The sequence below is a fragment of the Vombatus ursinus genome, unplaced genomic scaffold, assembly GCF_900497805.2.
Source record: "Vombatus ursinus unplaced genomic scaffold, bare-nosed wombat genome assembly UNPS02014784.1, whole genome shotgun sequence".
NCBI lineage: Eukaryota > Metazoa > Chordata > Mammalia > Diprotodontia > Vombatidae > Vombatus > Vombatus ursinus.
This window is the reverse complement of record NW_020954562.1, coordinates 8,705,363-8,731,767: the sequence shown is the minus strand read 5'-3', so window position 1 is coordinate 8,731,767 and position 26,405 is coordinate 8,705,363. Positions and strand designations below refer to the sequence as shown.

The 26,405-nt window shown below is 36.3% G+C and overlaps 1 protein-coding gene across 4 annotated transcripts in view; it reads left to right on the top strand.

Moving 5' to 3' along the window:
• NR3C2 (nuclear receptor subfamily 3 group C member 2) overlaps positions 1–26,405 on the top strand; it is a 375,105-nt gene that overhangs the window by 301,107 nt on the left and 47,593 nt on the right. For all 4 annotated transcript variants that reach the window (XM_027866801.1, XM_027866799.1, XM_027866798.1 and 1 more), the window contains exon 6: positions 1,187–1,331. In XM_027866801.1, the coding sequence (XP_027722602.1) occupies positions 1,187–1,331 (145 nt within the window). The remainder of the gene's footprint in view (positions 1–1,186; positions 1,332–26,405) is intronic.

The following is a 26,405-nucleotide window of genomic DNA, read 5'->3' as shown; positions in this document are numbered from 1 at the left end:
AATATAGTCAAGGAAAACGAATATCCACGTTGGCCATGTCCAAAAATGTGTGAGTCATCCTGCATCTTGGATATATCATCTGTCAGAAGGTGAATAATATGTTTATTTCTTTGTGCTCTGGGATCATGGTTTCTCACTGTTTTTTTTTTTTACAACAGAGGAAAGATGATAGGAAGAAGGGAGTTAGAGGTAGGGTCCCCTTCTTCCACCCCCACAAAAAAAGAGAGAGAGAAACACAGAAAGAAGGCCAGAAAGAGTCACAGACAGGCAGAATAGCTTTAAAATTGTATATTGATTTTATTGTATATGTAAAAAGAAAGCAAGCTCTACGTAATAGAGACATGCAATTCCATATATAATCCTCTTCTCTTCTACAACATATGCATTAAATGCTCATTTTATGTGGTGTTTAAGTTTGGAATAAGAATAAAATTAAATTAAAAAATGTTCACTTATTCAAAAACATTTCTGCTCTGGCTATCACCTAACTGAGAGCAGTGTCCTAAGGAATTGAGGCTAGGATAAATAAGAAATAGGATCAGGATAGGTTCAGATGTAGAGGTTGGAATACTGCCCTGTTGAAGCAGCATGAAGTGTGTGCACCCGCGCGCGCGCATGCGCGTGTGTGTGTGTGTGTGTGTGTGTGTGTGTTATAAAAAAAAGAGGAGTTGAGAGGTGGTATCAAGAAGATAACAAAAAAGGACAGAGAAGCACTGCAAAGAGGAACACCAAAAATAACTAATTTACTTCATAATTTTGTCAAGAATCCAGTCTTGCTCTAATTTAGAGAAAAATAAGAAAATAAGGCTTGTTTTTAGTGTATAAAATTGATGCACTGATATTGAATTTTATAGGATCATGATCACAAATGCATCTGGAGTTTAGTAATTGTACATATTACTAAATGGGGCTCGAAAAAATTGTCCTGATTTATCAGTAAGAGTATTTTGAACCAGTAGTCAAGCTGAACCACCCCAGCTAAGTTCCACTTAGATGTTTACTGCCCACAACAGCTGAAGATGTTTATAAACTAATTGAGCATTGACCATATAGAACATATTTCTTCAAGGCTTGGTGGATTGAACTGAGTGGTAAAAGAGCAACTTGGGGCGTCTTGAGGTGTTTCATCATGGACAGCATGTGAACTGTCAAGTGTAGTTCTATGATTAATTGTTCTCTTCTCCAGGATTTAAAAACTTGCCTCTTGAGGACCAAATTACCCTAATCCAGTATTCTTGGATGTGTCTATCATCATTTGCCTTGAGCTGGAGATCTTACAAACATACGAACAGCCAATTTCTCTATTTTGCTCCAGATCTAGTCTTTAACGAGTAAGTATCTATTAATTAGCTATCACATAACAAACTCAGTAATTCTTTGTTACGCTCTTTATGATTTTTAAGCAAATATGTCTATATGAGAAAAATTCTACTGACCCAGGTATTTTTTAAAATTGAGAACATGAAACTACTTTTAACAAAATGATATAATGTACACTTCTAAGTATGTGGCAGTTGTCCCAAGATAAGGATGGTCTATTTGGCTCTGAAATATGACTGATACACAGCCACAATTAATAGAAAACAGTCTTTTTTTTGGTATCTGTTCTATTGGAGAAGAATATCTAATTTCTAGGAAATCTGAATGTTTAAATTTCCAGTTTTTATAAGCATTCATATAATGGCTCTTTTGTTAACAGTATACAGCTGCTCAATGTGTTTTCATGACAATCATAATTATCCTTCTTTGAAATCATAAAAGAAGCCAAAATGTTTTTCTGTAGTGAAACATTCTCAGTTTTATGATGCATTAAAAGAGATTGAAAGAATCATAATGGATTCTTCCCTGGCTTTGCATTTTTTCCTATTTTAAGTTCACATTTTAGTATTGTTTGCATGCCACATTAGCAAATTTCATTTATGTTTATATCCAGTGGTGTTTCTCTATAATTGTAGGGTCAAGAAACACTTAAAAAGAAAAGGAGTGTTTGAATTATGATAGTGCCACAGCTTTATCCTAACAGATGGCTTTCTCTAGAGGTATGAAAATAGTGGATTTGTTAGGATAGAAAGCTAAAGGGAGAAGGATTGTTGATAAAAGAAAGTGAACTCAAAGGATTCAAAACAAGCAAATAGCATCAATTCTCCTGAATTTTCTACTATTTTATGCCCTTATGTCAGAATAGGATTACAGCCATCAGTTGATGATTCTTAGTTTTACCTGCCTTTTGGGAACTTACTGATAAGAATGATTGCTATTTACATCATATATACTTATTCTCAAAAATATGAAATAAAGCCAAGAGACAGTCTGCTTCAACACTGGTTGTCTGGTAAATGAATGAACAAGAGATAAACATATGCTGATGACTGAAGTGGACATTTTTAACGAGTTTTGTTTAGCTTACAGTGCAAATTAACTGCCATTGAATAGTAAAATTTCTTAGATAGCTTCTGTAAATTGAAAGAAAAGAGTGGTAGTGGTTTTATCCGTGATCATTATCATGCTTTTTTTATCCCACAATAGAATATCAGTGCCATCAAAATGTCATCTTTGATGTCATTTGGTTTATTTTTATGTCCCTTTTGATTTTAATTAACATGTATTTTCCTTTTTAATTGTGCATGAAACCAGAGGCACTCATGAACTGAAGGGTATTGAATGAAAGAATAAAAAGTTTAAGCGTTGTATATTATCAAGTTTATTAACAAGTTTATTAACTGCTTACTCCAGTGCCAAACACTGGAAATAACAAATATGAAAGCATCCCTGTTCTCAAGAAGCTCATATTCTAATAGGGAAGATAACATATATAAGAGGTTTTATCTGCAAATAGAATGGAAAGGCTCTAGAATATTGGGATGCAGTAGCAAAGATGATGGTAATGTATATTATGTGATGTCCTTTCCATTAATAAAAGTCATATCTATTGATGATGTTGTATTATTTGACAATGGCTAGGACTTTTGTGGTAAGACCTCTCTTTGGGAGGGTTATTAGTAGCTGAAGAAAATCCTTAAAATTTTGCAAAGTTGAGAAACACGTGAACTTTGGTAGTTTGACAATATTAGTCTTGTTGAAGGCTTCTTGAAGGAAACACAGAAAGATAAGGAATAGAAAGATATAAAAGGTCATGATCTTTACATTTCCTTTTCTGTTGCTGAAATCAATGGAGAAAGTGATTATTGAATGAATGAATGAATGAACAAATGAAGCAAGCATTTATTAAGTGCTTACTGTGTATAAATCACTATGCCAAGTGCCGAGGAAGCAAAAAGGAAAGTAAGACAGTCCCTGCTTTCAGATGGCTCACATTATAATGGGGAAGACAATTCAGATGGAACATTTCAGCTCTTAGTCACATAGAAAGGCCCCATGGTTCTTAGGATTCAGCAGCAAAGCAGATGGTAATGATTCTTCTTGAATGTCATTTCCACTGATAAAATTAGTTTCTGATGTTGAACCATTTGTCGGTGCCAAAGACTTTGGTGACAAGAACTTTCTTTTCTGAGTCTCCAATAGCTGGGGCTGTAGCACCTGTAAGAACTGTGTCTCCACAGAAGCTGTTCCCCAGGATGATGGCTGAGGGCACTGGGCATTGCTATTTCCAAAGCTGTTGGGTTCAGGGTTTTGAATTGTCTCCATCAAGGTTTAAGGAGAGAAGTTGGTCAAGATTGTGGTGTGTTGACTTGCCTGACCTAAGCTGGCACTTATCCCTTGTTTTGGGCACCTTACTATTCAAGATGGACTGGTTCTCCTGATCCGTGAGTGGTAATTGGTTGTTAGTACAGATGGCTAGCTATTCTCCAGATGAGTTGCCTCCCCAGATGTTGGCCATAAGGGCTGGATGAAAAGCTAGACCAGTAGTCCAGGAGATGCTACCACCTCCAGGGCTCCTGAGATCATTCACAGGTTGGTAGCAAGTGGCCAGCAGCTATTGCTGGTGGTCATAAGGAAGGTTCTCCCCTGATTGATTGCCATAAGTACTGGGCTGGAAGAAAATATGATGGGCTGGGGGGTCACTGCCATTCCCAAGGCTCATGAAGCCAGGGACCTAGACTGTCTTCACAGGGTTTGAAGAGATGGTGGTCAAGGTGTGGGTGAAGGTAGTAGTTGTTTCACTTACCTATAACATGTTGCGTCCTGTCTGTCTGCCAGGGTGTTCACCTCCTACAGCTAGGCTCTTTTACCAGACCTCTGAGTGGTAGTTGATTAGCCATAGATAGAAATGGAAGAGAAGCAGAGAAAAAAGAAAAATAGTCTAATTAGACATGTTAACCATGGCATCCTCAGCCACCTCGGGGTCTATGAATAAATCTCAGGGGTGTTATGAATTTGGTTTTTTCTTAAACATTTTATAGCTGTATTTCAATATATAATTTATTTCCTTGTAATCTTATGTGTCTTGTTTCATGAATTAAAAACATTATTCTGAAAATGAGTCTATAATCTTCACCTTATTGCCAAAGGGTTCCATAATACAAAGAGGTTATGAATTGTTGTCTTAATTCATGGCTCTTAAAAAAAAGTAGTGATGTGATATAATTATAGCTCATTAAGCTTTATTCTTTGGCATTTTAAAAACACTATACCTTAAATATGTTATTGATTTTCAGACTATTTTTAAAGCTCTGTCCTCAAATCGAGAGAAAAAAGCCTAGAACTAACCCCATCTAATTAACTAGATTTTCTTGGTGTTTGAGCTATTCATTGGTCATATTTGCTTACTACAATGGCTCTTTCATTTAGGTAAAATCATATCAACAAATATTTATTGAATACTTGCTATATGAAAGAAATTATATTTAACACATACAGAATCTGGGAATGAGGTACCAGTGTGTATAGTGGTTAGAGGACTGAACTTCAAAGCCAGTTTGATGTGAGTTTAAGTCTCAACTCTGGTATAGACTGGCTCCATGTCTCTGGGCAGGAAATTTAATTAACCTATGAATTTTTTTGTGATGACCCCAGTATAATGTGACATTCAAAAAAGTTAGCTCTATCTTAGGATGTGCTTGTAGTAATGTAACATCCAGAACAAAGAAGTCGGCTTCTGTTGTTTCTGACGGCACATTTTAGGAAGGATATGGTGACCAGGATGATGAGGGGACTTGAATACGTTACTTGCAAGTATCATTTGAAGAAACTGGTAAAAATTAGGCTAGAGTAGAGAGGACTTAAAGGAAATTTGACCACTTTCTTCAAATATTTGAAGGAATATCATGCTAGAGAGGGATTTGATTAATCCTCTTGGTCCCAAGATCGGCACTGCTGTGCTAGGGAATAGGTAGACTCTACAAAGAAGACAGATTTTTAAAATCTGACAATTAGCTGCATGTGCTTCCTTGAGAGCTGTAGTGACTGGCTTCTTCCATGCTCAAACTCTTAAAGTGGAAACTGGATGACTGCGTGTCCCAGGTGTTATAAAAAGAGATTCATCTTTTAGCTTGAGTTAAAATAAATTATCTCTGAGCTCCCTCCAAAATCTTGGATTCTTCGAGGCTATGTCCAGAGCACAAAAGAATTACTTCCCCAAAATAGCAGGATGAGATATTGTCCGGGAGGATACATTCCAAAGATGTTGTAGTCCTGTAATCCAAAAAGTCTTACAAGATATATATATGTGTGTGTGTATATATATATATATATATCCATATACATATATGGATATATATGTGAATGTATATGTGTGTGTGTATATATGCATGTACACATATAAAATATATGTGTGTATACATATATATATACATTTTATATATATATATATAAAATAATGATAAATGGGGATGAAGCATTCATGCTCACTAAGAAGTTTTTCAGTCTACATAATTTTGCTCTTTTTTGTTTTGGCTTTCTTCTACTTTAAACATTAAATTTCTTTGAATTTTAGATGGTCTATCCTAAAAATGTTTTCTAGTTAGACTTCAGAATGTAAAATAATAAAATATTCTTCCAAAAAAATAAGACATCTTGGTGTAGTGAGAAAGACCTGTGTTCAAATTCTGACTATGACACTTACTTACAAATTATATGACCTTAAATAACTCACTTAACATTTCTGAATTTTTTCATCTGTAAAATGAAGATAATAAAATTTGTATTACATACCTCAGCACTGTGAAGAAAATGCTTTGGGAGTCTTAAAGGACTATACAAATATGAGTTGTTATGACCTCTAGGGAAACCTAACATTAAAACTGAAACATCTTATCTGTAATTTTAAAAATAACACCTTTGTGAAACTTTGTTTTGTGTATTAGAGGGTAAAAAAAAATAACAAGTCTTTTAATTCCGAAACAGCTGCCCAACCTTTCCAGCTATATACAGCTGTGGACAGAAACCAACCATACAAATTTTCAGTCCAAAAGACTAATTCTCTACAGTATTTAGAATGATTTCAGTGGGGGTTTTGGTGTGTTTGTGATGGAATCCATTTCCCTTACAACTGTGGAACTATGATAACATGATATTTTCTGTCATGAAATTCAAAATGATATTATTTAACCCTTTTTGTGAGAAACAGGAGAAAGGCAGGACAAATTACTAATAATGATGAAGTTCATAGGGTTCCCATTAATGGACAAAGAAATGTCTCTTACTTCCAGTCTAATATATTTTAGTTACTGTGAGAATCTTAACTTATGAATTTTCTGATTTTTCTGATATTTAAATTTGTATTATAGTAATGAGGATTTAGTCCATACAGGAGAAGTTTAACTTTTTTGTTTCACATCTGAACAATGGCAAATGATTTGATAAATTTTATATGCATTCAAATAGTTCTAGCACCACCTCCAATTTGTTCTTGATATTTTCATCCTGAAATAGAGAAAGGAGAGCCCATACAAACCTCTGGGAAATGGGCCCTTGCCCTCCTTAGGCTTTTGCAAAAATGATTCAAAGAATTACAGTGGAAACTATGTGAAAGTTTATGTGCCAGCATTTTTGAGAGAGGGAGCCATTGCAAAATAGTTTGCAAAGCTGTTACTTTGCCAAGTCAAAGCTTACATTTAGGCCTTTCTTTTCATGTTTTGTGTTTTAATTCAATTTACCAAACATTTACTACGTTCCTACAGTGGTACCAGACCCTATTCTAGTTGCTGAGGATACAAAGATGACAAAAACTTTTTCAAAAACTTTCAAAAAAAAGTGTAAAGCATTTGTAAAGCAGGAGATGGAAAACGCAGTGACTGGGGCAGTCTCAGTGACTCATTAAGGAACCTCAGAAAAACATTCAAGGAAACCACCAGCCACCTGGATAATGAGCATGATTTCTTACCCAAATTCAGTACCCAGAGCCCAGAGAAAGTGGTTGGGGAGATGGGCAGAGACAAAGAGCCAAGAGACAGCTGGATGCAGATGGAGTGGTGAAGCCTGGCTTGTCTTTCCCCTCTGCCCATTCTGGCCAGTGGGGCACAGCTGTCTGCTACTTGCTGAACTTTTGTACTTGGTTTGCCCTGGCATTTGGCTTTTTGTGAAAAGTCTTTGCTAATGAGAGAATTGAGTGATACCTCAGCAAATCTTTCTGGGAATAGAACTTCTGTACAATGAAATACATGTTAAAAACAGCTAACACTACAAAATTTCATAAATGAATCCCTATTCCTACAGCTTGACAGTCCTACCTCCTTTTCTAGCAATAACACTGACGTATATTTTTAATGACACTTCTTCTACACGAATCACCTTTGACAGTGTGGTTCAGCTTGATAATGCTCCCAGTACATCTTCCCATTACCCTCTGATTCATGGACAACCCACAGGGGGGTATAGGTACTAAAAGATACTGAAAGAAGAAGATGCCCAGAGAACAAGGGAAGGCTTCCTCTAGTTGTGTAGCTGTTTTATGTAGGATTAGTGGGGGAAATGGAGATTTAAAATCTAACAGGATGAAATGGTATAGAGGAATTTTGATCTATACCTGTGAAGGAATTTATCACACTGAGGATATCATAAATCTTTCAAAGTAGTAGTATGAATCATATAAGACAGGCAAGTTTCTTATGACAAAAATATCTTAAAACACATCTTCTATTTACCCATTTGAAAGTAAACTAGGTGGGGCAGCTAGATGTTGCAATGGGTAGAAGATGGGCCCTAGAGTCCGGAGGACCTTAGTTTAAATCTGGCCTCAGACAGTTACTAACTGTGTGACCCTAGGCAAGTCACTTAACCCTGATTGCCTTCAAATGAAAAGAGAGTACACCGGGCCCAAAGTTCTGTCGTCTTTGTTTTCCCGTTTCTATACCCTTCCCTACCCATTAGTGATACCTTCTTCTCCTTAGGAACTCTATACCCTTCTCCTCTCTTGCCCCATAGAATCAGAATCTTAGCATTGAGAAGGAGAGCACCTAAGCAACCATCCTTCTTCACGTTATAGATGGAGAAATTGAGACAGAGAGAGGTAAAGTGACCTATTCAAAGGCTAATGAGTGGCAGACTAAGACTAGACCTGAATGGTCTTACACTTTCCTGCCCGGTGTTCTTTCCATTGACACATGTTGTTTGGAGCCTAACAAAAATCGATTTCTCTATTTACATTGCTTCTTTCTTCTCATTTTCTTCTTCTCTTCTGACTCCTAGGGGAGATCTGGTTTGTTAATCCAAGAACATGCCCCCTCCCCTATGAGGAATCCAGTATAACATACACATAACAAAGATTTCTTAAGCACTTAATTATCAATGAATCATTGTGCTACAAGCACAAAAACAAAATAAGATGAATTCTACTCTCAAGGGACTTATTACTTGCATATATAGTATTTTGTAATTTTCAGGGAAAAGCAGGTAGTGGGAAACTATAACACTTTTATTTTAATTTGCTTTATTTTTCATCTTTATATGCCCAGCACCTAGCTCGGGACTACATGCATAATAGGTGCTTAATACATGTTTGTTGGATCAGTTCTGAAGGAACAGAATCCACTACATCCCATTTGGAAAGCAACGCATCCCTCACCCTTGGCTTGAGTGCCACGGCTTGGCCTGGTTGCCATTTACAGAAGAGAAAATTCCCCTGGCAAGGAGAGGCCATAGACCTAAGGTCCTTACTCCCCACAAATATCCCCACATTCATCTGAGCCTTCTCCTACCAGAGCAAAGGCAACTGTAATATTCATCATTTATTTACCATTGTTGACTAAATGTCAGCTTTTAGGATCATTAAGTTTCAACCAGTAGTATAATCAGCATGTTAAGCTTTTTGTCACTAACAGTGAAATAAAAGTTCTTGAAAAGAATTTGGGGCATATGTTACAGAAAGAAGAGATTTTAAGGGAGCAGAAATACCCTTTAAATCATAACTTCACCCCAAATAGCCCCCTGTTCTCATTGGGGGAAGGGAGATCAGTTAAGAGCTAGCCAGGCCACAGCTATTAGGGTCCTGGCCTATTCCCAGGAATTGCTGAAAATAAAGGAATCTTTTTTTTAGCAGCCTTCTGCTAGGGCCTGCAACCTAACTTGTCCTTATGTGAAAGTTCCCTTCCTTTGCACCAGGGATTCTACTCTGTTTTAGTTTTTAATGATATTTTCATATCATAATACCCTTTAACAGGTTGGAACACATCCTTATGCCTTTCATTTTTATGACCACCACGATAATGAAGTTTCAAACAAGTGTCATTGAAATTTGTTCTTTTTGTTAACAGACATATTAGTGTATTGAAAAATATCACACCAGTATTATAATCAAGGAATTGCTGGATATTTTATGGCTTTCTTCAGAGACGAAACTAAGTGATGCTCTTAAAACTCCCAAGAAAGAATCTCTAAGGGGCTGTATTTATTACATTAAAGTAGGAGAGGGAAGATTGGGGGAGAACCATGCAAGAAAAACTTTTTCTTTACATATTCTGCTCAGAATTAGGGTCTTCAGCATATAGAACCTTTCTTCTATAGAACACAAAATCATTAACATTCATGTAATTATTAACTATTTAGATTTACTTTGAAAAGATTGTCAGAGATCACTGACAGTATTCCATTTACTTATCCATTCAAAACATATATTAGAATCTTCATGTAAGCCTATAATTAATTTTTTAAAATATACTCTCCAACAAAATCCCTACCTCTCCCTAAAAATCATTTTCAGTAATGAGAAGATTGACTGTATTGCTGTCTAAATCATTCTAAATATTTTGAAATGAAAAGTATATTTTAGTCTACCAGTCTTTTAGCATCTCAAGTAGCCTTCCATAATTCCTGCATTGATATTATCCTGATTCCAGAACTTGTTGGGAGAGTGAAGGTAAAATCAAAGTGACAACTTTCTTGCTCTATTACTTATAGCCTTCCCTGTGGGTTTCCAAGTGTAAAGACTTCTACAGTTTTTGGAGTGGAGGGGCTGACTCAGCTAATTATTTTTATTGATTCCTTTGCTTAAGTATCACAACCATTTCCACCACTCTCTTTGTCTCCCCTAATAGATACAGAGATATATTCAGAAATGAAGAGTATGTAAAAACCTGATAGAGACCAGGTTGGTAATTTCATTGATACGGAGAATCCCTATATGAGGAATCTTCTTCAACTTACTTAGCAATAGGTAATCTTAGGGAATTAGTAGATCAGTGAGAGGTTAAGTGTTTTGCCCAGTTTAATGGGCAGTCTGATTCAAGGCAATCCTTGGATTGTTTAGGTTCAATGGTAGAATGAAATGGAATTCTGATGGGTCATTCTGCAGTTTAAAAACAGAGTTTACTTAGCCGTATCATAGAAAAGAGATTAAACAGGAATGAAATGAGACATTTGTAAAGCACTTCGTAAACCTTAGCGTATACATATGTAATAAACCTTAATATTCACATATAATTATTATTATTATTACGACGCAGCACTTAGCTTGAGTAAATGTGGCCCTCTTTACCTCCCTATGGGGGGAGGCTATGTGGCACAGTGGACAGAGTGCCAGAGTGGATGTCAGGAAGACTCATCTTCCCGAGTTCAAATCTGGAGATTTGATATTTCAGATAATTACTAGCTTTGTGATCCTGTGCAAGTCACTTAACCCTGTGGAACTCAGTTTTCTAATCCATAAAATGATCTGGGGAAGGATGTCAGTATCTTTACCAAGAAAGCCCCAAAAGAGATCACAGAGAGTCAGAAATGACTGAAATGAATGAACAATTTCACGTACCTGATCATCAGGGCAGGGAGTGGCGACTCTGACAATCTTTGAACATCTGCTGAGGCTAAAGGGCCCCTCCTCTATGTGGGTAAGTCGTTTTATGTCTTGGGGTTGTGGTTTTGTCCTTTGTTCTCGGAAGAGGACTACGACATCAGGGAGATGATGTGACGTGACTTGCAGGTGAATTGGATTTCAGTGAGGGAGGGCTGTGCGAGATCAATAGCCTCACTTTCTCCTCCAGAGCCATCTGGGTCCAGTGGCCAGATATCTCTCGATCAGGACAAGTAGAGATGGCCCATCCATTTTATGTGACAAGAGACTACCAGGAATCTGGCCTTAAGAGGGTGAACTTTGAGCCTTAGCCCCCTGAGCCATTCAGGTATAGAGAAACTTCTAAGGAAAACTAACCTAATTTGTATGACAAGTGGATTCAGATATTGTTCTCAACACATCCAGGGGCATACAACCAGTTGAAACAATGAAAAATACAGCATCAGTAAAAATAAGAAAAAACTTTTGTTTATATCCTTTGACAACTTATCCATAGGAAATTGCTATTACTCATATATATTTGTGTTGTTTAGATTTTTATAGAGGTATATGAAGCAAATCTTTCTACTTAACAGTGTCTCATAGTTTCATTGATTACAAAAACTTTTTTTTAATAATATAAAATCAAGGGGACAGCTAGGTGGCACAGTGGATAGAGCACTGGCCCTGAAGTCAGGAGGACCTGAGTTCAAATACGGCCTCAGACACTTGACACTTACTAGCTGTGTGACCCAGGGCAAGTCACTTAATCCTAATTGCCTAAAAAATAAAATAAAATAAAATAAAATGTAATGTTATCTGTGTTTAAAAGGGGGCAGCTAGGTGGCACAGTGGATAGAGCACCGGCCCTGAAGTCAGGAGGACCTGAGTTCAGATCTGGCCTCAGACCAAACACTTGACACGTGCTAGCTGTGTGACCTTGGGCAAGTCACTTAACCCCGATTGCCTCACTAAAAAAAAAATAATAATAATATAAAATCAAATTTGCTGACTTCCTCCCCATGACTCTTAAAGGTAAAATTTCCAAATTAAATCAAAAGGTACCACATTCCCTTCTCTGTGTTTTTCATAATAAGATCTTTTATATTTCAAATTTATTGTTGTAGGTAGTATAAATAACTGGTATAAACCTTTTCACCAAACTGCTTTCCAGTTTTCCCAGTAGTTTTTGTTGAATAGGATAACTGACCTAATTATTATTGGATATTGATTTCAATCCATATATACTCTTAGGTGATGGCAAAGCAATTGTATAAAATGTGGACAAACTCAACCAAGGAATTTTCAGTCTTTAAAGAAAAATAAGTTTTTTATTTGAATTCTGCCTGACCAGTTTATGTGTAATAACATCCTGAAAACAAAATGTTTGTTCAGCACTTGGTCCTTTTTAGAAAGTCCTCTAAGGACTGCCATATTTAAGAGTCCTCAAAACACTTAACTCAGAGTAAATCATCATCTTTCACAAAGCACTTTCTGTTCTCTCTTTTAATCCTCATAACAACCTGTAATAGAGGTTCTGTTATAGGTCCCCATTTTATGGATGAGAAAACTGAGTCTGACAGAGGTTAAATGACTTGCCCAGCCAGGGTCACACAGCCTGTCGTTGTTTAAGGCCAAATTCTTACTCAGGTCTTCTGAGGCTGAGTGCATCATTCTCTTAAAGAGAGAAACTAGATCTTAACATGGTGCTAAAAGTACATCGAATCTAAGACCTTTCAGTTCTGATCACCACCATTCAGGACCCCTAGCTTTCTCTTTGACTTGTTTTGGGGAAGAAGAAAAAAGAAAGAAAAAATGTAATGTGATTTAGAGAGTTTGCCCCATGAATAGCTACTGTGGAACCTTCTAGCTCTAAGCCTATGTTCCCATGAACCTTTGAAAAAATAATTTTAAAGCCACTATAGAGTGATTCTTAAATCAAACCTGGCCCTCATTCTACAGGAAAAGAATAGATTGAGTTCAAGTAGTTCCCTACTGTGCTTAGTTGTAAAAGGAATCTGTGTTAATGAATACTGTATATTTTCCTGGTTAAACAGTACAAGTTCACCCACTTTGTTTTATGTGTCCAACAGTCTTCCATGGGATTTTCATGGAACCTGAAACCATTAAAATAATGTAATACAGAATAAGAACACAGTTACCTTTGTATGACCTTTGGATGTTTAGCCTTTTCCCAGTGTTCTGATTTCAGTGGTAACAATGGTAAGGAAAAAAGTACTATAATTACTTGAATATTTAATAATTTTAGGAGTGAGGGGAGATTATTGTAAGAATTAATTATCTTTGTATCATGGTTAAAGCATCTTATTCTACTAACATTTTCTTACTGCAACCTAAAGTATATTATTACTATATTACTTTGTAGTAAGTTCATTATTTAATGGAAAGAATATGTATTCTGTTACAGAAATCAAAGTCATTAATTATTGTCCAGATAGTTGTTGCTTCCTACTATCCAGTGTAAGTTCAGTCGTGTCTGACTTTTCATGACCCCATTTGGAGTTTTCTTGGCAAAGATACTGGAGTGGTTTGCCATTTCCTTCTCCAGCTCATATTACAGATGAGGAAACTGAGGCAAACAAGCTTAAGTGACTTGCCCAGATCAGCTACTAAGTGTCTGAGGTAGGATTTGAACTCACAAACATGAATTATCCTGATTCTAGGACCAGCACTCTATCCACTATGCCACCAAGCTGCCCCAGTATGCCAATAAGTGCTGTTAAATGTAATTACTGATCTTGCCAAAGGGTCAGTGAATCCAGTTAATAGTCAGTCCTCACTTTGGTTTCTTCTGGTATATGTGTTGTGATAAAACAGACCTTGAATTTATGAAATTTAAACTATTTCCTAAGTTGACATACAACTACTTTACTACAGTGTACATAGATTTACTAATATAACATCTTGTTAAAGTTAACCCAAAATTCCTTATGAAAGGTAACTATGTTGTCCAAAATGGCTATTGATTATGTCCAATTTATCTGGTATGTTTCTTGTTTATACATGTTTGTTTTCATGTTATCTCCCCCATTAGACTGTGAGCTCCTTAAAAGCAGAGGCTGTTTTTTTGAGGGGTAGGGAGTGTTGTTTGTTTTTGTTTGTTGTTTTTTTGTCTTTCTTTGTATCCCTAGCACTTAGCACATTACCTGACACTTAATTAGTGCTTAATAAGTGCAAGCCCAATTTTCTCAGACAAAAAAGCCCAACAGGAATACTAATTGAAACAGTGTTCAATACAACCAAAAATAATAATAATAAAATAATAATAAATTCCTTCATGCAGTGCAGGACACTACAAGAAGACAGTGAGTGAGTGAGGATGTATGCTGGAAGTTTTCAGAAGCCAACCCAATGTTTAGTTATTGAGGCCTGGAGGTAGCGGATGGAGTTAGTCTTCCATGGGTCATTTGAAGAGAAATGGGGGCTTGGTAAAATGTGTACTTCTGGGGACCCTCCAGAAGTCAATGCCCTCATTAGAGAGCCAGCTTAACCTCAGAACAGTCTGGAAGTCAGAGGCTCCTCCAGGAAACTTCAAACCAGCTGATCACCAACAGCTGGTCAGACAGTCTGTCAGGGCTTCTCAGAAGATAGAGCCAACTCCTGGTTGGTAATTGCTCAGATATGGAGACAGGTTTGAGGCCTGTTGGACTACCAAGACACAGTAACAGCAGCCAGGAACTGGCTGCAGCCACCCATCCAAAAATAGTGACAGCAACCTTCAGATTGCAGAGGAAAGATGAATAGGCAGGATTTATCCACCCCATTCAAAAGCATAGGAGTATGGGAAGTCTTGCCGTGGCACAAAGTCACAATACAGAAATTGAGAGTAGGGATATGTATAACAGAAGAAAACTCCAGATACAATGAAGAAATACTATAGGTTAACAGAAGCTCAAGGAGTAAATTCAAAAGAGTAATTTAACAATGAGTACCAATAGAGCCTCGGAAAAAAGAATGGCTTAACCATGAATACTGCAGGAAATGAAGAGAAAAATGAAATTCAAAAATGTGTGTATATGAGAGAGAACAAAAAAATGAATTGGATATGAAGCTAAAGAAACTGTAAAATTTTAAAAATCACAAAACTCCAAAAATAGAATTATGAAAAATCACAAAAATTGAATTATGAAAATCAAAAAAGTGATAAAACTGGGAGAAAACATTGAATTGATAAATATAATTAGAAGCAGTTTTTTAAACTAATAAAAACAACAGATCTAGTTAATTTTATCACAGAAATAGCAAGGAAAAACAGGTTACTATATTCAAAATTGAAAAAGGAGAATTCGCAAAAGAAAAGGGGGAATACATGAAATTCTTATATGTTATTTTGTCCAGTGATGTACCAACAAAACAGATAAATGAAGTGCATGAATATTTATTAAAATATAAAATATCCAGATGAACAGAAAAAGAAATATTTTAACTAAATCAATCTAGAAAAAGAAATTGAATAAACCATAAAGGAATTCTGACATGGAAAAACAAAACTGTAAGACCAATTGAATTTACAAATGAATTCTGTCGAACACTGAAAGAATAATTGACAAATAAGGTCTTGATACCAAAACCATGGTGAGATAAAAAGAAAGAAAACTATAGGCTGATATTTCTGATGAACATTGATGCAAAAATATTTAATAAATATCAGCAAAAAGGCCATAGCAACATATAAAAGAATTATGCCAAGAATGCAGGATTAGTTCGATATTAAAGACCATATTTATAAGAAAAAAATAAAATAAACATGATTATATCAATAGATATCCATAAAATTTAAAATATAGTAATTATTGGATCTTTTCTTAATATAGTAAGCAGTGTCTCTGTGTGTCTGTGTCTGTGTGCATCAAAGCAGGAACTAGCATAATCTATAATGGAGAATTGTTAGAGCCCTTTCAAATAAGATCAGACGTAAAACTAAGATGTCTATTGCTACCATACTAGCTATAGCAACAAGACAAGATTAAGAAATTGAGGGAATAAGCATAGGGGGGAAAAAAGTCAGATCCACAGATTGACATAGTGATTTACTTAAATAACCCCAGAAACTAAATTTTAAAAATTGAAATAACTTCAAGGCAATCAGCAGTCAGTTAACAAGAATTTATTATTTACCATGCACTGTTCTCAGTACTATGGATACAAAGAAAGGAAAAAACAAAACAGTCTCTGCCCTCAAGGAGCTTACATTCTATTTGAGAGAGGTGACATGTAAATAACTACATACATACAAGAGATATAGAGAGTAAATTGTAGATAATCTAAAAGAGGCGGATAGAAGCTGGTGGTGGGGGCAGACTCAGCTATTGCAGTATCCCAGGTGGTAACCATGAATAGAATTAGACAAAATAGTACCAATTCATTTGAAAGAACAAAAGCTGAAGATTTAAAGGAAAGGAAAGGGGGAATGAGCAGTACCAGATCTTAGACAGTACTGCAGAGTAGTAATAATCAAACCATTTATTATACTGGTTAAAACAATTTTTAAGATGATCATTAAAATGGATTAGGTAAACAAGACACAGAAGCAATCAAACATAGTAAGATAGTGTTCAGTAAAACCAAAGACCCCAACTGTTGGGGTAAGGATTCAGTCTTTGACCAACCTGCTGGGAAAACCATAAAACAAACTTTCAGAAATTAGATTTAGAGCAACATGTCACCCTGTAGTCTACAATAAGTTCCAAATGCACATATAAACCAAATTTTTAAAAAGTCTTATAAACAAATTAGAGGAATGACTGTGGATAGGGGGATTAACTCAATTATGCAGTATGTCCTATAGCATGCTGGAGGCTCTTCCAAAGATTTAATGATGCTAGATAACTCTCAATACCTTACAAAATACAATAGAAACAAATACTAGACTGCAAATGGAATGTGCTCTTTAACTCCATATGAATTTAATTCGGGAAGATTTAGTACCAGTCACTCAGGAAATCTGTCCAGCCTTTATTGTGGATAGTTGGACAAAGATAACACTGCATTTAGGGGAAAAAAATAAAAATTTAAAAAGAGTAAAAGATGTGTTCCCTTTAAAAGGATATCCTTGATGCCAGGTTACCTTTTTAAAGAAACTGTAATTAAGTTCTCAATGAACTGGATCACTTCATCTTAAAGATAAAATGAAATAAAAGGCAGATCAAAGGAGTCCATCAGATGCCTTTTACATAACTTGCTTCATTATTTATAACTTAATATACTGAGAATTGATGAAGAGGAATTTATTTTTCTTAAATTATTCATGTTGTCTAAGTTTCTCCCAAGGTAAGGGAAAGTTAGTAGAAAAAGAAGTAACCAATTATGAAAAGATTTCTCCACACACTTACATATAGATGGGGATTGAGCCTGGACCTGTGATTTCATTGGTGTAGGTAACCCCTGGATGCAGAAAGTCTCTCTACCAAGGCAAGTTGGCACCATTTCTGTAATTTATAGTTTCAGAGTGTTACCTAGAGCAGAGCCCTAAGAGGTTAAAAGACTTGCCGAGAATCACATTGTGAATGTGTCAGAGATAGGTCTTGAACTCAGTTTTTCCTAGCTCTGAGGGTAATTCTTCATTGCACTGTATCCCCTCTTCAGGCTTATAACTAGATCAAGATGATCTAGGTGGTATCATGTCTTTACAGATATCAAAAAAAAAAAATCAAGCTGGCTAACTAACTGTGCATTTCCAAATTTCCAGTTTGTCAAAGTTGCATCTCTCTCCACTACCCTCAGTCTCCCTACACATCAGCCATTTGAGATAGGTGAACTACTTTGGCCATCTCATTCAAAAATCTATTGTAGAATTAAAGATGGCACGTCTCGATGGCATTGTGGGTAAAGTGCCTGCCTGGAGTTAGAAAGACTCATCTCATCTTCCTGAGTTCAAATCCAGCCTCAGATGCTTACTAGCTGTGTGACCCTGAACAAGTTATTCAACCTTGTTTGCCTCAGTTTCCTCACTTGTAACTTGAGCTGGAGAAGGAAATGGCAAACCACTGCAATATCTTTGCCAAGAAAACCCCAAATAGGGTCATGAAAAGTCAGATATCACTGAAGCGACTGAACAACAACAAAAAGAATTAAAGATATTGAACCACTGAGTGTCTATGAATAGTAGTTAACCATCTAATTAGCATTACAAAAGTCAGTTCACAAAATATTGAGGACCTAATGTTTTGAATAAACTTTTGTGGTATAGTAAAAAAGTGTTGGATTGAAGTCAAAAGGTCCCGGTTCAAATTCCTTCTCTTTTATTTACTACATATGTGACCTTGGACAAGTCATTAAACCTCTATGAATGTCAGTATACCTCATCTTTAAAATGAGGAGGCTGAAGGAAAATGATAGCAGAGGTGCCCTCCAGCTAAAGACTGTTGTAATGTATGATAAAATCACATGTAGGCAAAATTTTAAAGATTGGAAATGCTATAGGAGTTCAGAAGAAGGGGAGAAAGCACTGCAGGTGTGAGTGCTTAGGTGAGGCAAGGAGGGGGTGGATTAAAGCTTGTATGAGCAGAGGGGAAGGAGGAGTACACTTTAGGCAGGGCTCTATTATGAGCAAAGGCACCAGAAAGGAGGAATGTGATAGTTAAGCAATTTATGCTTTGTGGGTCCTAAATGAATGATTAATTAAATCAAGTAACACTGAAGACTAGTCCTAGCAAGCAGGAAGCAGTGACAGGAAGCTTATTGATCTGTAAACACTACAAAGCTAGCAAGCTCTCTCTGTCTTTCTCTCTCTCTCTCTCTCTCTCTCTCTCTCTCTCTCTCTCTCTCTCTCTGTCTAAATAGATAATATATATAATGTTATATATTATATAAATATATGTGTTATATATTATATATATACATATGATGTATATGTGTGTGTACGTGTATATAACCCTCACTCTAAAACTTGAGGGTTTTTTTCTTTCTTTTTCCATTCCCCCTCTTTTTCTCCTTCTGTGTATGTCTTCCTCGCTAGGTCTGTAGGTCTCTCCTAGCCTTCTTTCTCTGCTCATGTTTTCTCTTTCATGTCTCGTTTCTTTTCTTTACCTTTCCCTTTTTTTTCTTTATTATTCCTGCCCCTACTTCTGGCCATAACAGGGAATTGTATATTTTCAAATTATTTTTGGTATTTATTTAGTACTTTTCCACCTTGTTTAATGTCTCTCCAGAAAAAAAAAACCAACTAGATAGTCTAGTCTCTTCAAAAATCAGTCTCTTTAAAAGTTTTTGCACAAACAAAGATTAGAAGGAAATTAGAAAATTGGGGAAGAATTTTTACAATCAGTCTCTCTGATAAGGGCCTCATTTCTACAGTATGTAGAGAATTAAGTCAAATCTATAAGAATACAAGTAATTCCCCAATTGATAAATGGTCAAAGGATATGAACAGGCAGCTCTCAGATGAAGAAATTAAAGCCATCTGTAGTCATATGAAAAATGCTCTAAATCACTATTGATTAGAAAAATGCAAGTCAAAACAACTCTGAGGTACTATATCACACCTATCAGATTGGCCAACACGACAAAACAGGAAAATGATAAACGTTGGAGAAGATGTGGGAAAATTGGGACACTAATGCATTGTTAATGGGGTTGTGAAACGATCCAACCATTTTGGAGAGCAATTTGGAACTATGCCCAAACTATGCTATAAAAATGTGCATACCCTTTGACCCAGCAATAACACTTCTAGGGCTATATCCCAGAGAGATCATACAAATGGGAAAAGGATTTTTGTACATGTACAAAAATATTTATAGAAGCTCTTTTTGTGGTGGCAAAGAATTGTAAATTGAGAGGATGCCCATCAATTGGGGAATGGCTGAGCAAGTTGTGGCATATGAATGTAATGGAATACTATTGTGCTGTAAGAAATGATGAACAGGCTGACTTCAGAAAAACCTGGAAAGACTTGTATGGTCTATGCTGAGTGAAATGAGCAGAACCAGGAGAACATTGTACATAGTAACAGCCAAGTTGTGTGATGACTAATATTGATAGACTTAACCCTTCTCACCAATACAGGGATCTAAGACATCTCCAAAGGCCTCTTGATGGAAAATGCTACCCACATCCAAAGAAAGAACTGTGGAGTTTGAATGCCGATCGAAGCATAATGTTTGCTGTTTTTTTCTTCTGTTGTGTTTTGTTTCCTCTTTCTGGTGGTTCCTCCTATTGGTTCTAATTCTTCCCTGCAACATCACTAATGTGAAAATATGTTTAATAGGAATATATATTGTATAGCCTATATCAGATTGTGCGCCATCTTGGGGAAGGAGGTGGGGAGGGAAGGGGAGAAAAATTTTAAACTCAAAGCTTATGGAAGTGATTGCTGATCATTCAAAATAAATTAATTAAAATTTAAAAAAAAAACCTAGTCTCTTTAGAACAACTAAATGAAGTTGCCTTTGATTGCCTTAGGGAAACGGCTTCTGGAGGGGAAAAAAAGTCTCCTATCCCCCTACTCTACTTATTTATTTCACATGTAGTTACTGAAATTTCAGTTTCATAAATGAGGCTCTTAAAAAAACACTACTTTATTATCTTCATAATTACTCTTGGCTGCCTTCGTTTCAGAAAATACTATTGTTGACAGGAGGCACGTTATCACTAGAATTTGAACTGAGTATTTGAAGTGATTTTCTTTTTCCTAACTCCTTTTTCTCTGACACAAAAAAATAGTTGGCAGAGGATTAGTTTATAGAAGTTCAGAATGAATAAAACTCACTCATAATGTGTACCATGGAGAGAGAGAGAGAGAGAGAATACAAATTTATTAAGTACTTAGTATGTTCAGGGCACTTGATACAAATGTAAGCAAAGAAGACGGTCCCCAAACCGTAGGGATCTTATGTATTAATGGAGGAAGACAACACATAAAAGGGAGATTAGAAGAGTGAAGTAAGAGCACTCACATAGAGGAGGTGAGGAGAAAGAGAGGTTGAGAGAAAAATAGAAGAGGAAAAGGAGGAACACCAACCATGAGTGAATGCAGCGTTTTAAAGAGGAAGTACGGCATAGTAGATAGGGCACTGGACTTAGAGTCAGGAAGACTGGGATCAAATATTGACTCAGATGCTTACTCTAGGCAAGTCATTCACCCTCTCTGTGCCTCAGTTTCCTAAGTTGTAAAATAAGATGTTTGGACTGGATCACATTCTAAGGTCCCTTCCATGCTTGTGTCTGTGATCATAATTGCAAATGTCAGGCAGCAAGCATAGACAGCTGAAAGGATTATACATTTATTGGTTAGAGGAAAAAAACGTCTAGTGATACTAAATCGACAACCTTATGATCGCAAGACGACCTAAGGATTTCAGTAGGGGAATGAGGTGGTCTAGTCTATTCCTCAACTAAATTAACTGGTCATTTCCTCCCAGCATGTGGAGAATCAGAAAAGTTTAGCTTAGAAACTGAACAAACGTCTTGTATGTTCATTTTAAATATTACTCATTGTATATCTGCATACGTAGAGGGGTTTGACATAATGATGTTTCAACACTAGCAAAAGGTAGAAATTAGATACCTTGAAGGTGTGAGGAAGGAGTTATGGTATGATTTAAGTCCTGAGGAATGGCAAGTAATACAATTGTTCATAATGGGTCAAAAGAAGTCTGCTTTGTAGTGAATGATTATCAAAATCTGTGACACAAAGGGTTCTGTTTGGAGTGTCCCAAATTGGAGTATAAAATCATCCTTTCTAGATTGTAGTAGAAATCTATAAGCTTTAAGTTATTCAGATTTTAAAAGGTTTTAAGAGGCATTTCTCAAACAAAAAACTGCATGATCAAATTTAGTTAATGAGACCATGATCCCTAAGTGATGTAGTCTTCTTAGCATGAACCAATCATCTGAACTCAAGAAGAGGAATTGCAGATCTGTGAAAATAGCCATTTTCTTTAACCTCCCTTACTCCCCTCCCCAACTTACCCACTAACTGCTGACATCTGAGATGTGGTAAAAGAGAGAGTAAAAGCACTTCTTTGGTATGACCTAAAACCAAATTCCAAATTAAATTCCAAGAAATTAAAATTGGTGCTGGGAAGAAATTGACTGTTACATTTTGGGGCATTATGAGGCATCATTTGTAATTATTTGAGAAAAAAATTATTTACTTTCACCCCTTCTCACAATAGCAGTCTGTTTCTCTGTGATCAGGGAATTATTCAAAGAAACCAAGTGATAAGCCTTGTGCTCATTTTAAAAATGCCATGTTAAAGACCCTTTGAACTGCCCATCTTTTTACAAGTGAGACAGTTAACCGAAATTAAATAATGTACTTAAAGTTATAGAAATCAAGAATTAGAATAGCTCCATGTTCCCATGTTTCCTCATGAGCTCCTTACCCACTGAAACATAAAGAATACTGCCATCATTTCTCAAACTCTAGTTCTAGTATTAGATGAAATAAGACTCTAGACAGGAAATGACAGTGAGAAATGGCATTATCTGAGGGAGGAGTTACTTTTTATATATTTTGTGGGAGAATATTTTCTCAAGTAATAAAAATTCATCTCTTTTAAAGTTAGCAGTAAGTGCATTTTAAGAATGAACTGGTTTTTTTCCCCTTCAAAAAGTAGTATAAATTAATCTAGCCTTGAATTCTTGCTTTTAGATGATGACAAACATTTGTTCAGTCCCATTTCTCAGTCGTGTCCAAATTTTCATAACCTTGTTTGAGGTTTTCTTGGCAAAAATAGTGGAGTGGTTTACTATTTCCTTCTCCACTACATTTTACAGATGAGGAAACTGAGGCAGACAGAGTCAAGTGACCTGCCCAGGCTCACACAGCTAATAAGTATCTGAGGCCAGATCTTCCTGACTCCAGGCCCAGTTCTGTATCCACTGTGCCACCTAACTGCCCAAAGTGTTGTTCAGTCTTGCCTGACTCTTTGTGAACCCATTTAGGGTTTTCTTGGCAAAGATACTGCAGTGGTTTGTCATTTCCTTCTCTAGCTCATTTTACAGCTAAGGAAACTGAGGTAAATAGGATTAAGTGACTTGCCCAGGGTCACCCAGGTAGTAAGTGTCTGAGTCCACATTTGAACTCAGGAAGATGAGTCTTCCTGACTCCAGGCTTGGCATTCTATCCACTGTACCACCAGCTACCCTGACAAACATAGGATGTTTGAAATAGAGGGGACTTTAGAGTGGAAATCATCTAATTCAAGGGCTCTTAATCTGAGGTCCATGTACCCTCATGGTATCTCTGGATACAGTTGAGGGAGTCCATGAACTTAGATGGAGAAATTATCTCTCTATTTTCATTAATCTCTAACAAATTTAGCATTTCCTTCAATCATTTTAAAATGTTGTTCAGAGAATGGTTCCTGAGGTTTTACCGGACTGCCGAAGGAGTCCCATGACACAAAAACAGTTGAGAGCCCCCTACCTAATCTGACTTCTCATTCCATACAGGACTCTACTCTATAATATCCTTGGCAGGCTGTCATCCAACCTCCTCCTGATCCCTCCAGGCTGTCCACTTTTTAAGGAAGTCCCTTCCATCATCTGGACAACTCAACATTAAAAAGTTTTTCTCTTATTGAGTTGGCCTCACTGATCCTAGTTCCAAGTCTAGAACAGCAGAGAATGTCTCCTTCCCTTCGACTTGTTAGTGCATAAAACGATCAGAAGAACATAATATAAATCCTTATTTTATAAGAAAAAGCTTTATGCTTCATTATTTATTCTGTCATCTTCCTTCTAACTATAAGAGTTCCAACAGTCTGTGTCTTTAAGATTAATAAAAAGGTATCTGAGCTTGCAGCTGAGGTTATCACCACCTGAGGCCCGCATGAGCGTACCCAGCCTACGCACTCAGGAAACATAGGCAAATGAAACAATCATTTATAGTAGTGCTTTGCTGCAGGCCAGGGGATAAAGAGAGACATTGTGATGACAATAATAGATGATATTTATGTGGCGCTTTTAAGGTTTACAAAACCTCTACCTACATACACTGTCTAATTTGATAATGTATTTACTCACCAGACACCTGCAGCAGCCCCTTTTTCCCTATAAAAATCCTTATAGGGTTTTTTTTAGTAAATTTATATGAGCCTGCTTATCAATTCAGTTTTAGAAATTGGATTTATAAAATGTTAACGTAAACTACGTTGGAGTGTGTGGCAAATCCTAAGAAATCCATAAGCATAATCAGTCCAGTCAGTTAGTTATATTCATAATTCTAACTTCATATCCTTATTAGCCCTTATCCCCAAGCTAGTGGGGTGTCATGGACACTGGACATGAAGCCAGACATTGTGCTATAGAGAACAGACCTCAAGTCCTAACACAGCTGAGTAGGTGACCCATGATTTTCATCCGTCCATACCAGATATCCCATTATTGTCCTGGATAATTAAGTTAATAGAGGCAATGTGGTGCAGTCGGTAGAGACCCTGACTCTGCTACTTGTTAGTTGTGTGACCTTGGGCAAATCACTTCATTTTTCTCTGGGCCTCAGTTTCATTGTCTGCAAAATGAGGGAGTCAGACTCAATGAGATCTGTTAGTTGCTAAGTCTCTGATGTTAAATTTCTTTATTTCGTTATATATCCATTTGTAGTATCCATAGGTTGCACCTTTCTTTATACAGCAGTTGTGTTCTTGCAATTTTAACTTAAAAACTAATTTTGGTAATGAATTCTGTTTTCATTGCACTAAGGCATCCAGTAAAAGAATCCTGTCATTAATGTTGAGCTTCGCCTTGTGAAGCAAAGAATCAGTTTATCTTACTATTGGTCGCCCACAAAATATCTGTCTTACAAGCCCAAAGTTTTATAGCTCATGTTTGTTTATAAGAAGCTTAGGACAGATGATCTCTAGGGACCTTTCCAATTTCAAAGCTCATGATCCTATGAAAGGAGGCTACAGCTATATATCTTATTATCTGTGCCTTTTCACACTATCCCTAAACCACATAAACAGATACCCTGTGCTACAGACATAAATACTAGAAAGATCCATAGTTTATGAAAAGCTGTTTCACAAAAATTGTGTAATATGTAGATAAAATATTAATACATGAAGGCTGTCTACAGTGTCATTTATATATGTGTCTTATTTGATCCTTACAACAATCTAGGTGTTATCCTCAATATACAGATGAGGAAACAGACTGAGAGAAGTTAATTGACTTACCCAGGGTCACACAACTACTAAGTGTGTCTGAGACAAAATACAAATTCAGATTTTCCTGACTTCAGGTTCACTCACGATTCACTATGCCACGTAGCTACCTATATCATGATTCTCCTGTAATTGTGATTCTCACCCCTTTTAGATTTCCAGATTGTAACATGTCTTTCTTTATGCTCCAAACCCTTTCAGGTCAATGGAAGTTCTGGGGCTAAAGACCTATTGCAATTCTTTAAAAATATATCCCTTCTAATGTTTTACATGATTGCACATATATAACCTATATCAGATTGCTTACCGTCTTAGGGAAGGGTGAGGGGAGGAGAGAGGGATAGAACTTGGAGCTCAATTTTTTTTAAATGTTAAAAATTGTTTTTACATGTAATTAGGGGGAAAAATAAATTCTTTCAGAAATATATCCTTTCTAGAACACCAATTAAAGTGACTGCCAAACACTGAATTAGCTTTTAGGTAGTAGTTGAATTGTACTGCACAAAGTTAATAGCGATTTGATGCACGTCAAAGAGACTATTGAATACAACTCTTTCTTTTTGTATATTAGCCCAGTAAAGTGAACAATAAAATAATATCCGCAAGCGATTCCTGGAAGTAAAGTCCAGAATCCTGCCCTTGCTGTGAATGGATGAAGTAAACACCATCAGAAATAATAACATGATCAAAATTCAAATGAGCATAATGGTTCTCCTTCAGATATGTTTTGCTTCATCGATAAAAGAAAAATCTAGCAAGACTACTTTTTTAAATGTCAAAAACAGTAAAGCTGGATTGATTTCAGTGTTTAAATTGAGGTTATTTTTATCATAAGCCATGAGACTGTGTGCATATTATTTTCTAAAAAGTAAAATAAAAACATAACAAACTAGAGACAGGGACCATCTGTTATACTGACCGTGCAACACAATGTTTCATTTACTCAAACATAATGATGAGGTTTCTGGGATCAGCTGTAAGGGCTGGGGTTTTGCAGCCTTGTCCATTTTGTGTGTGGTGAGCATCATATGGAAAGGCTGAGGATGTGAGTCCACAAATTCCAGTTTTGAACATGCATATATACATTCATTATTTATTCCATCAATGCA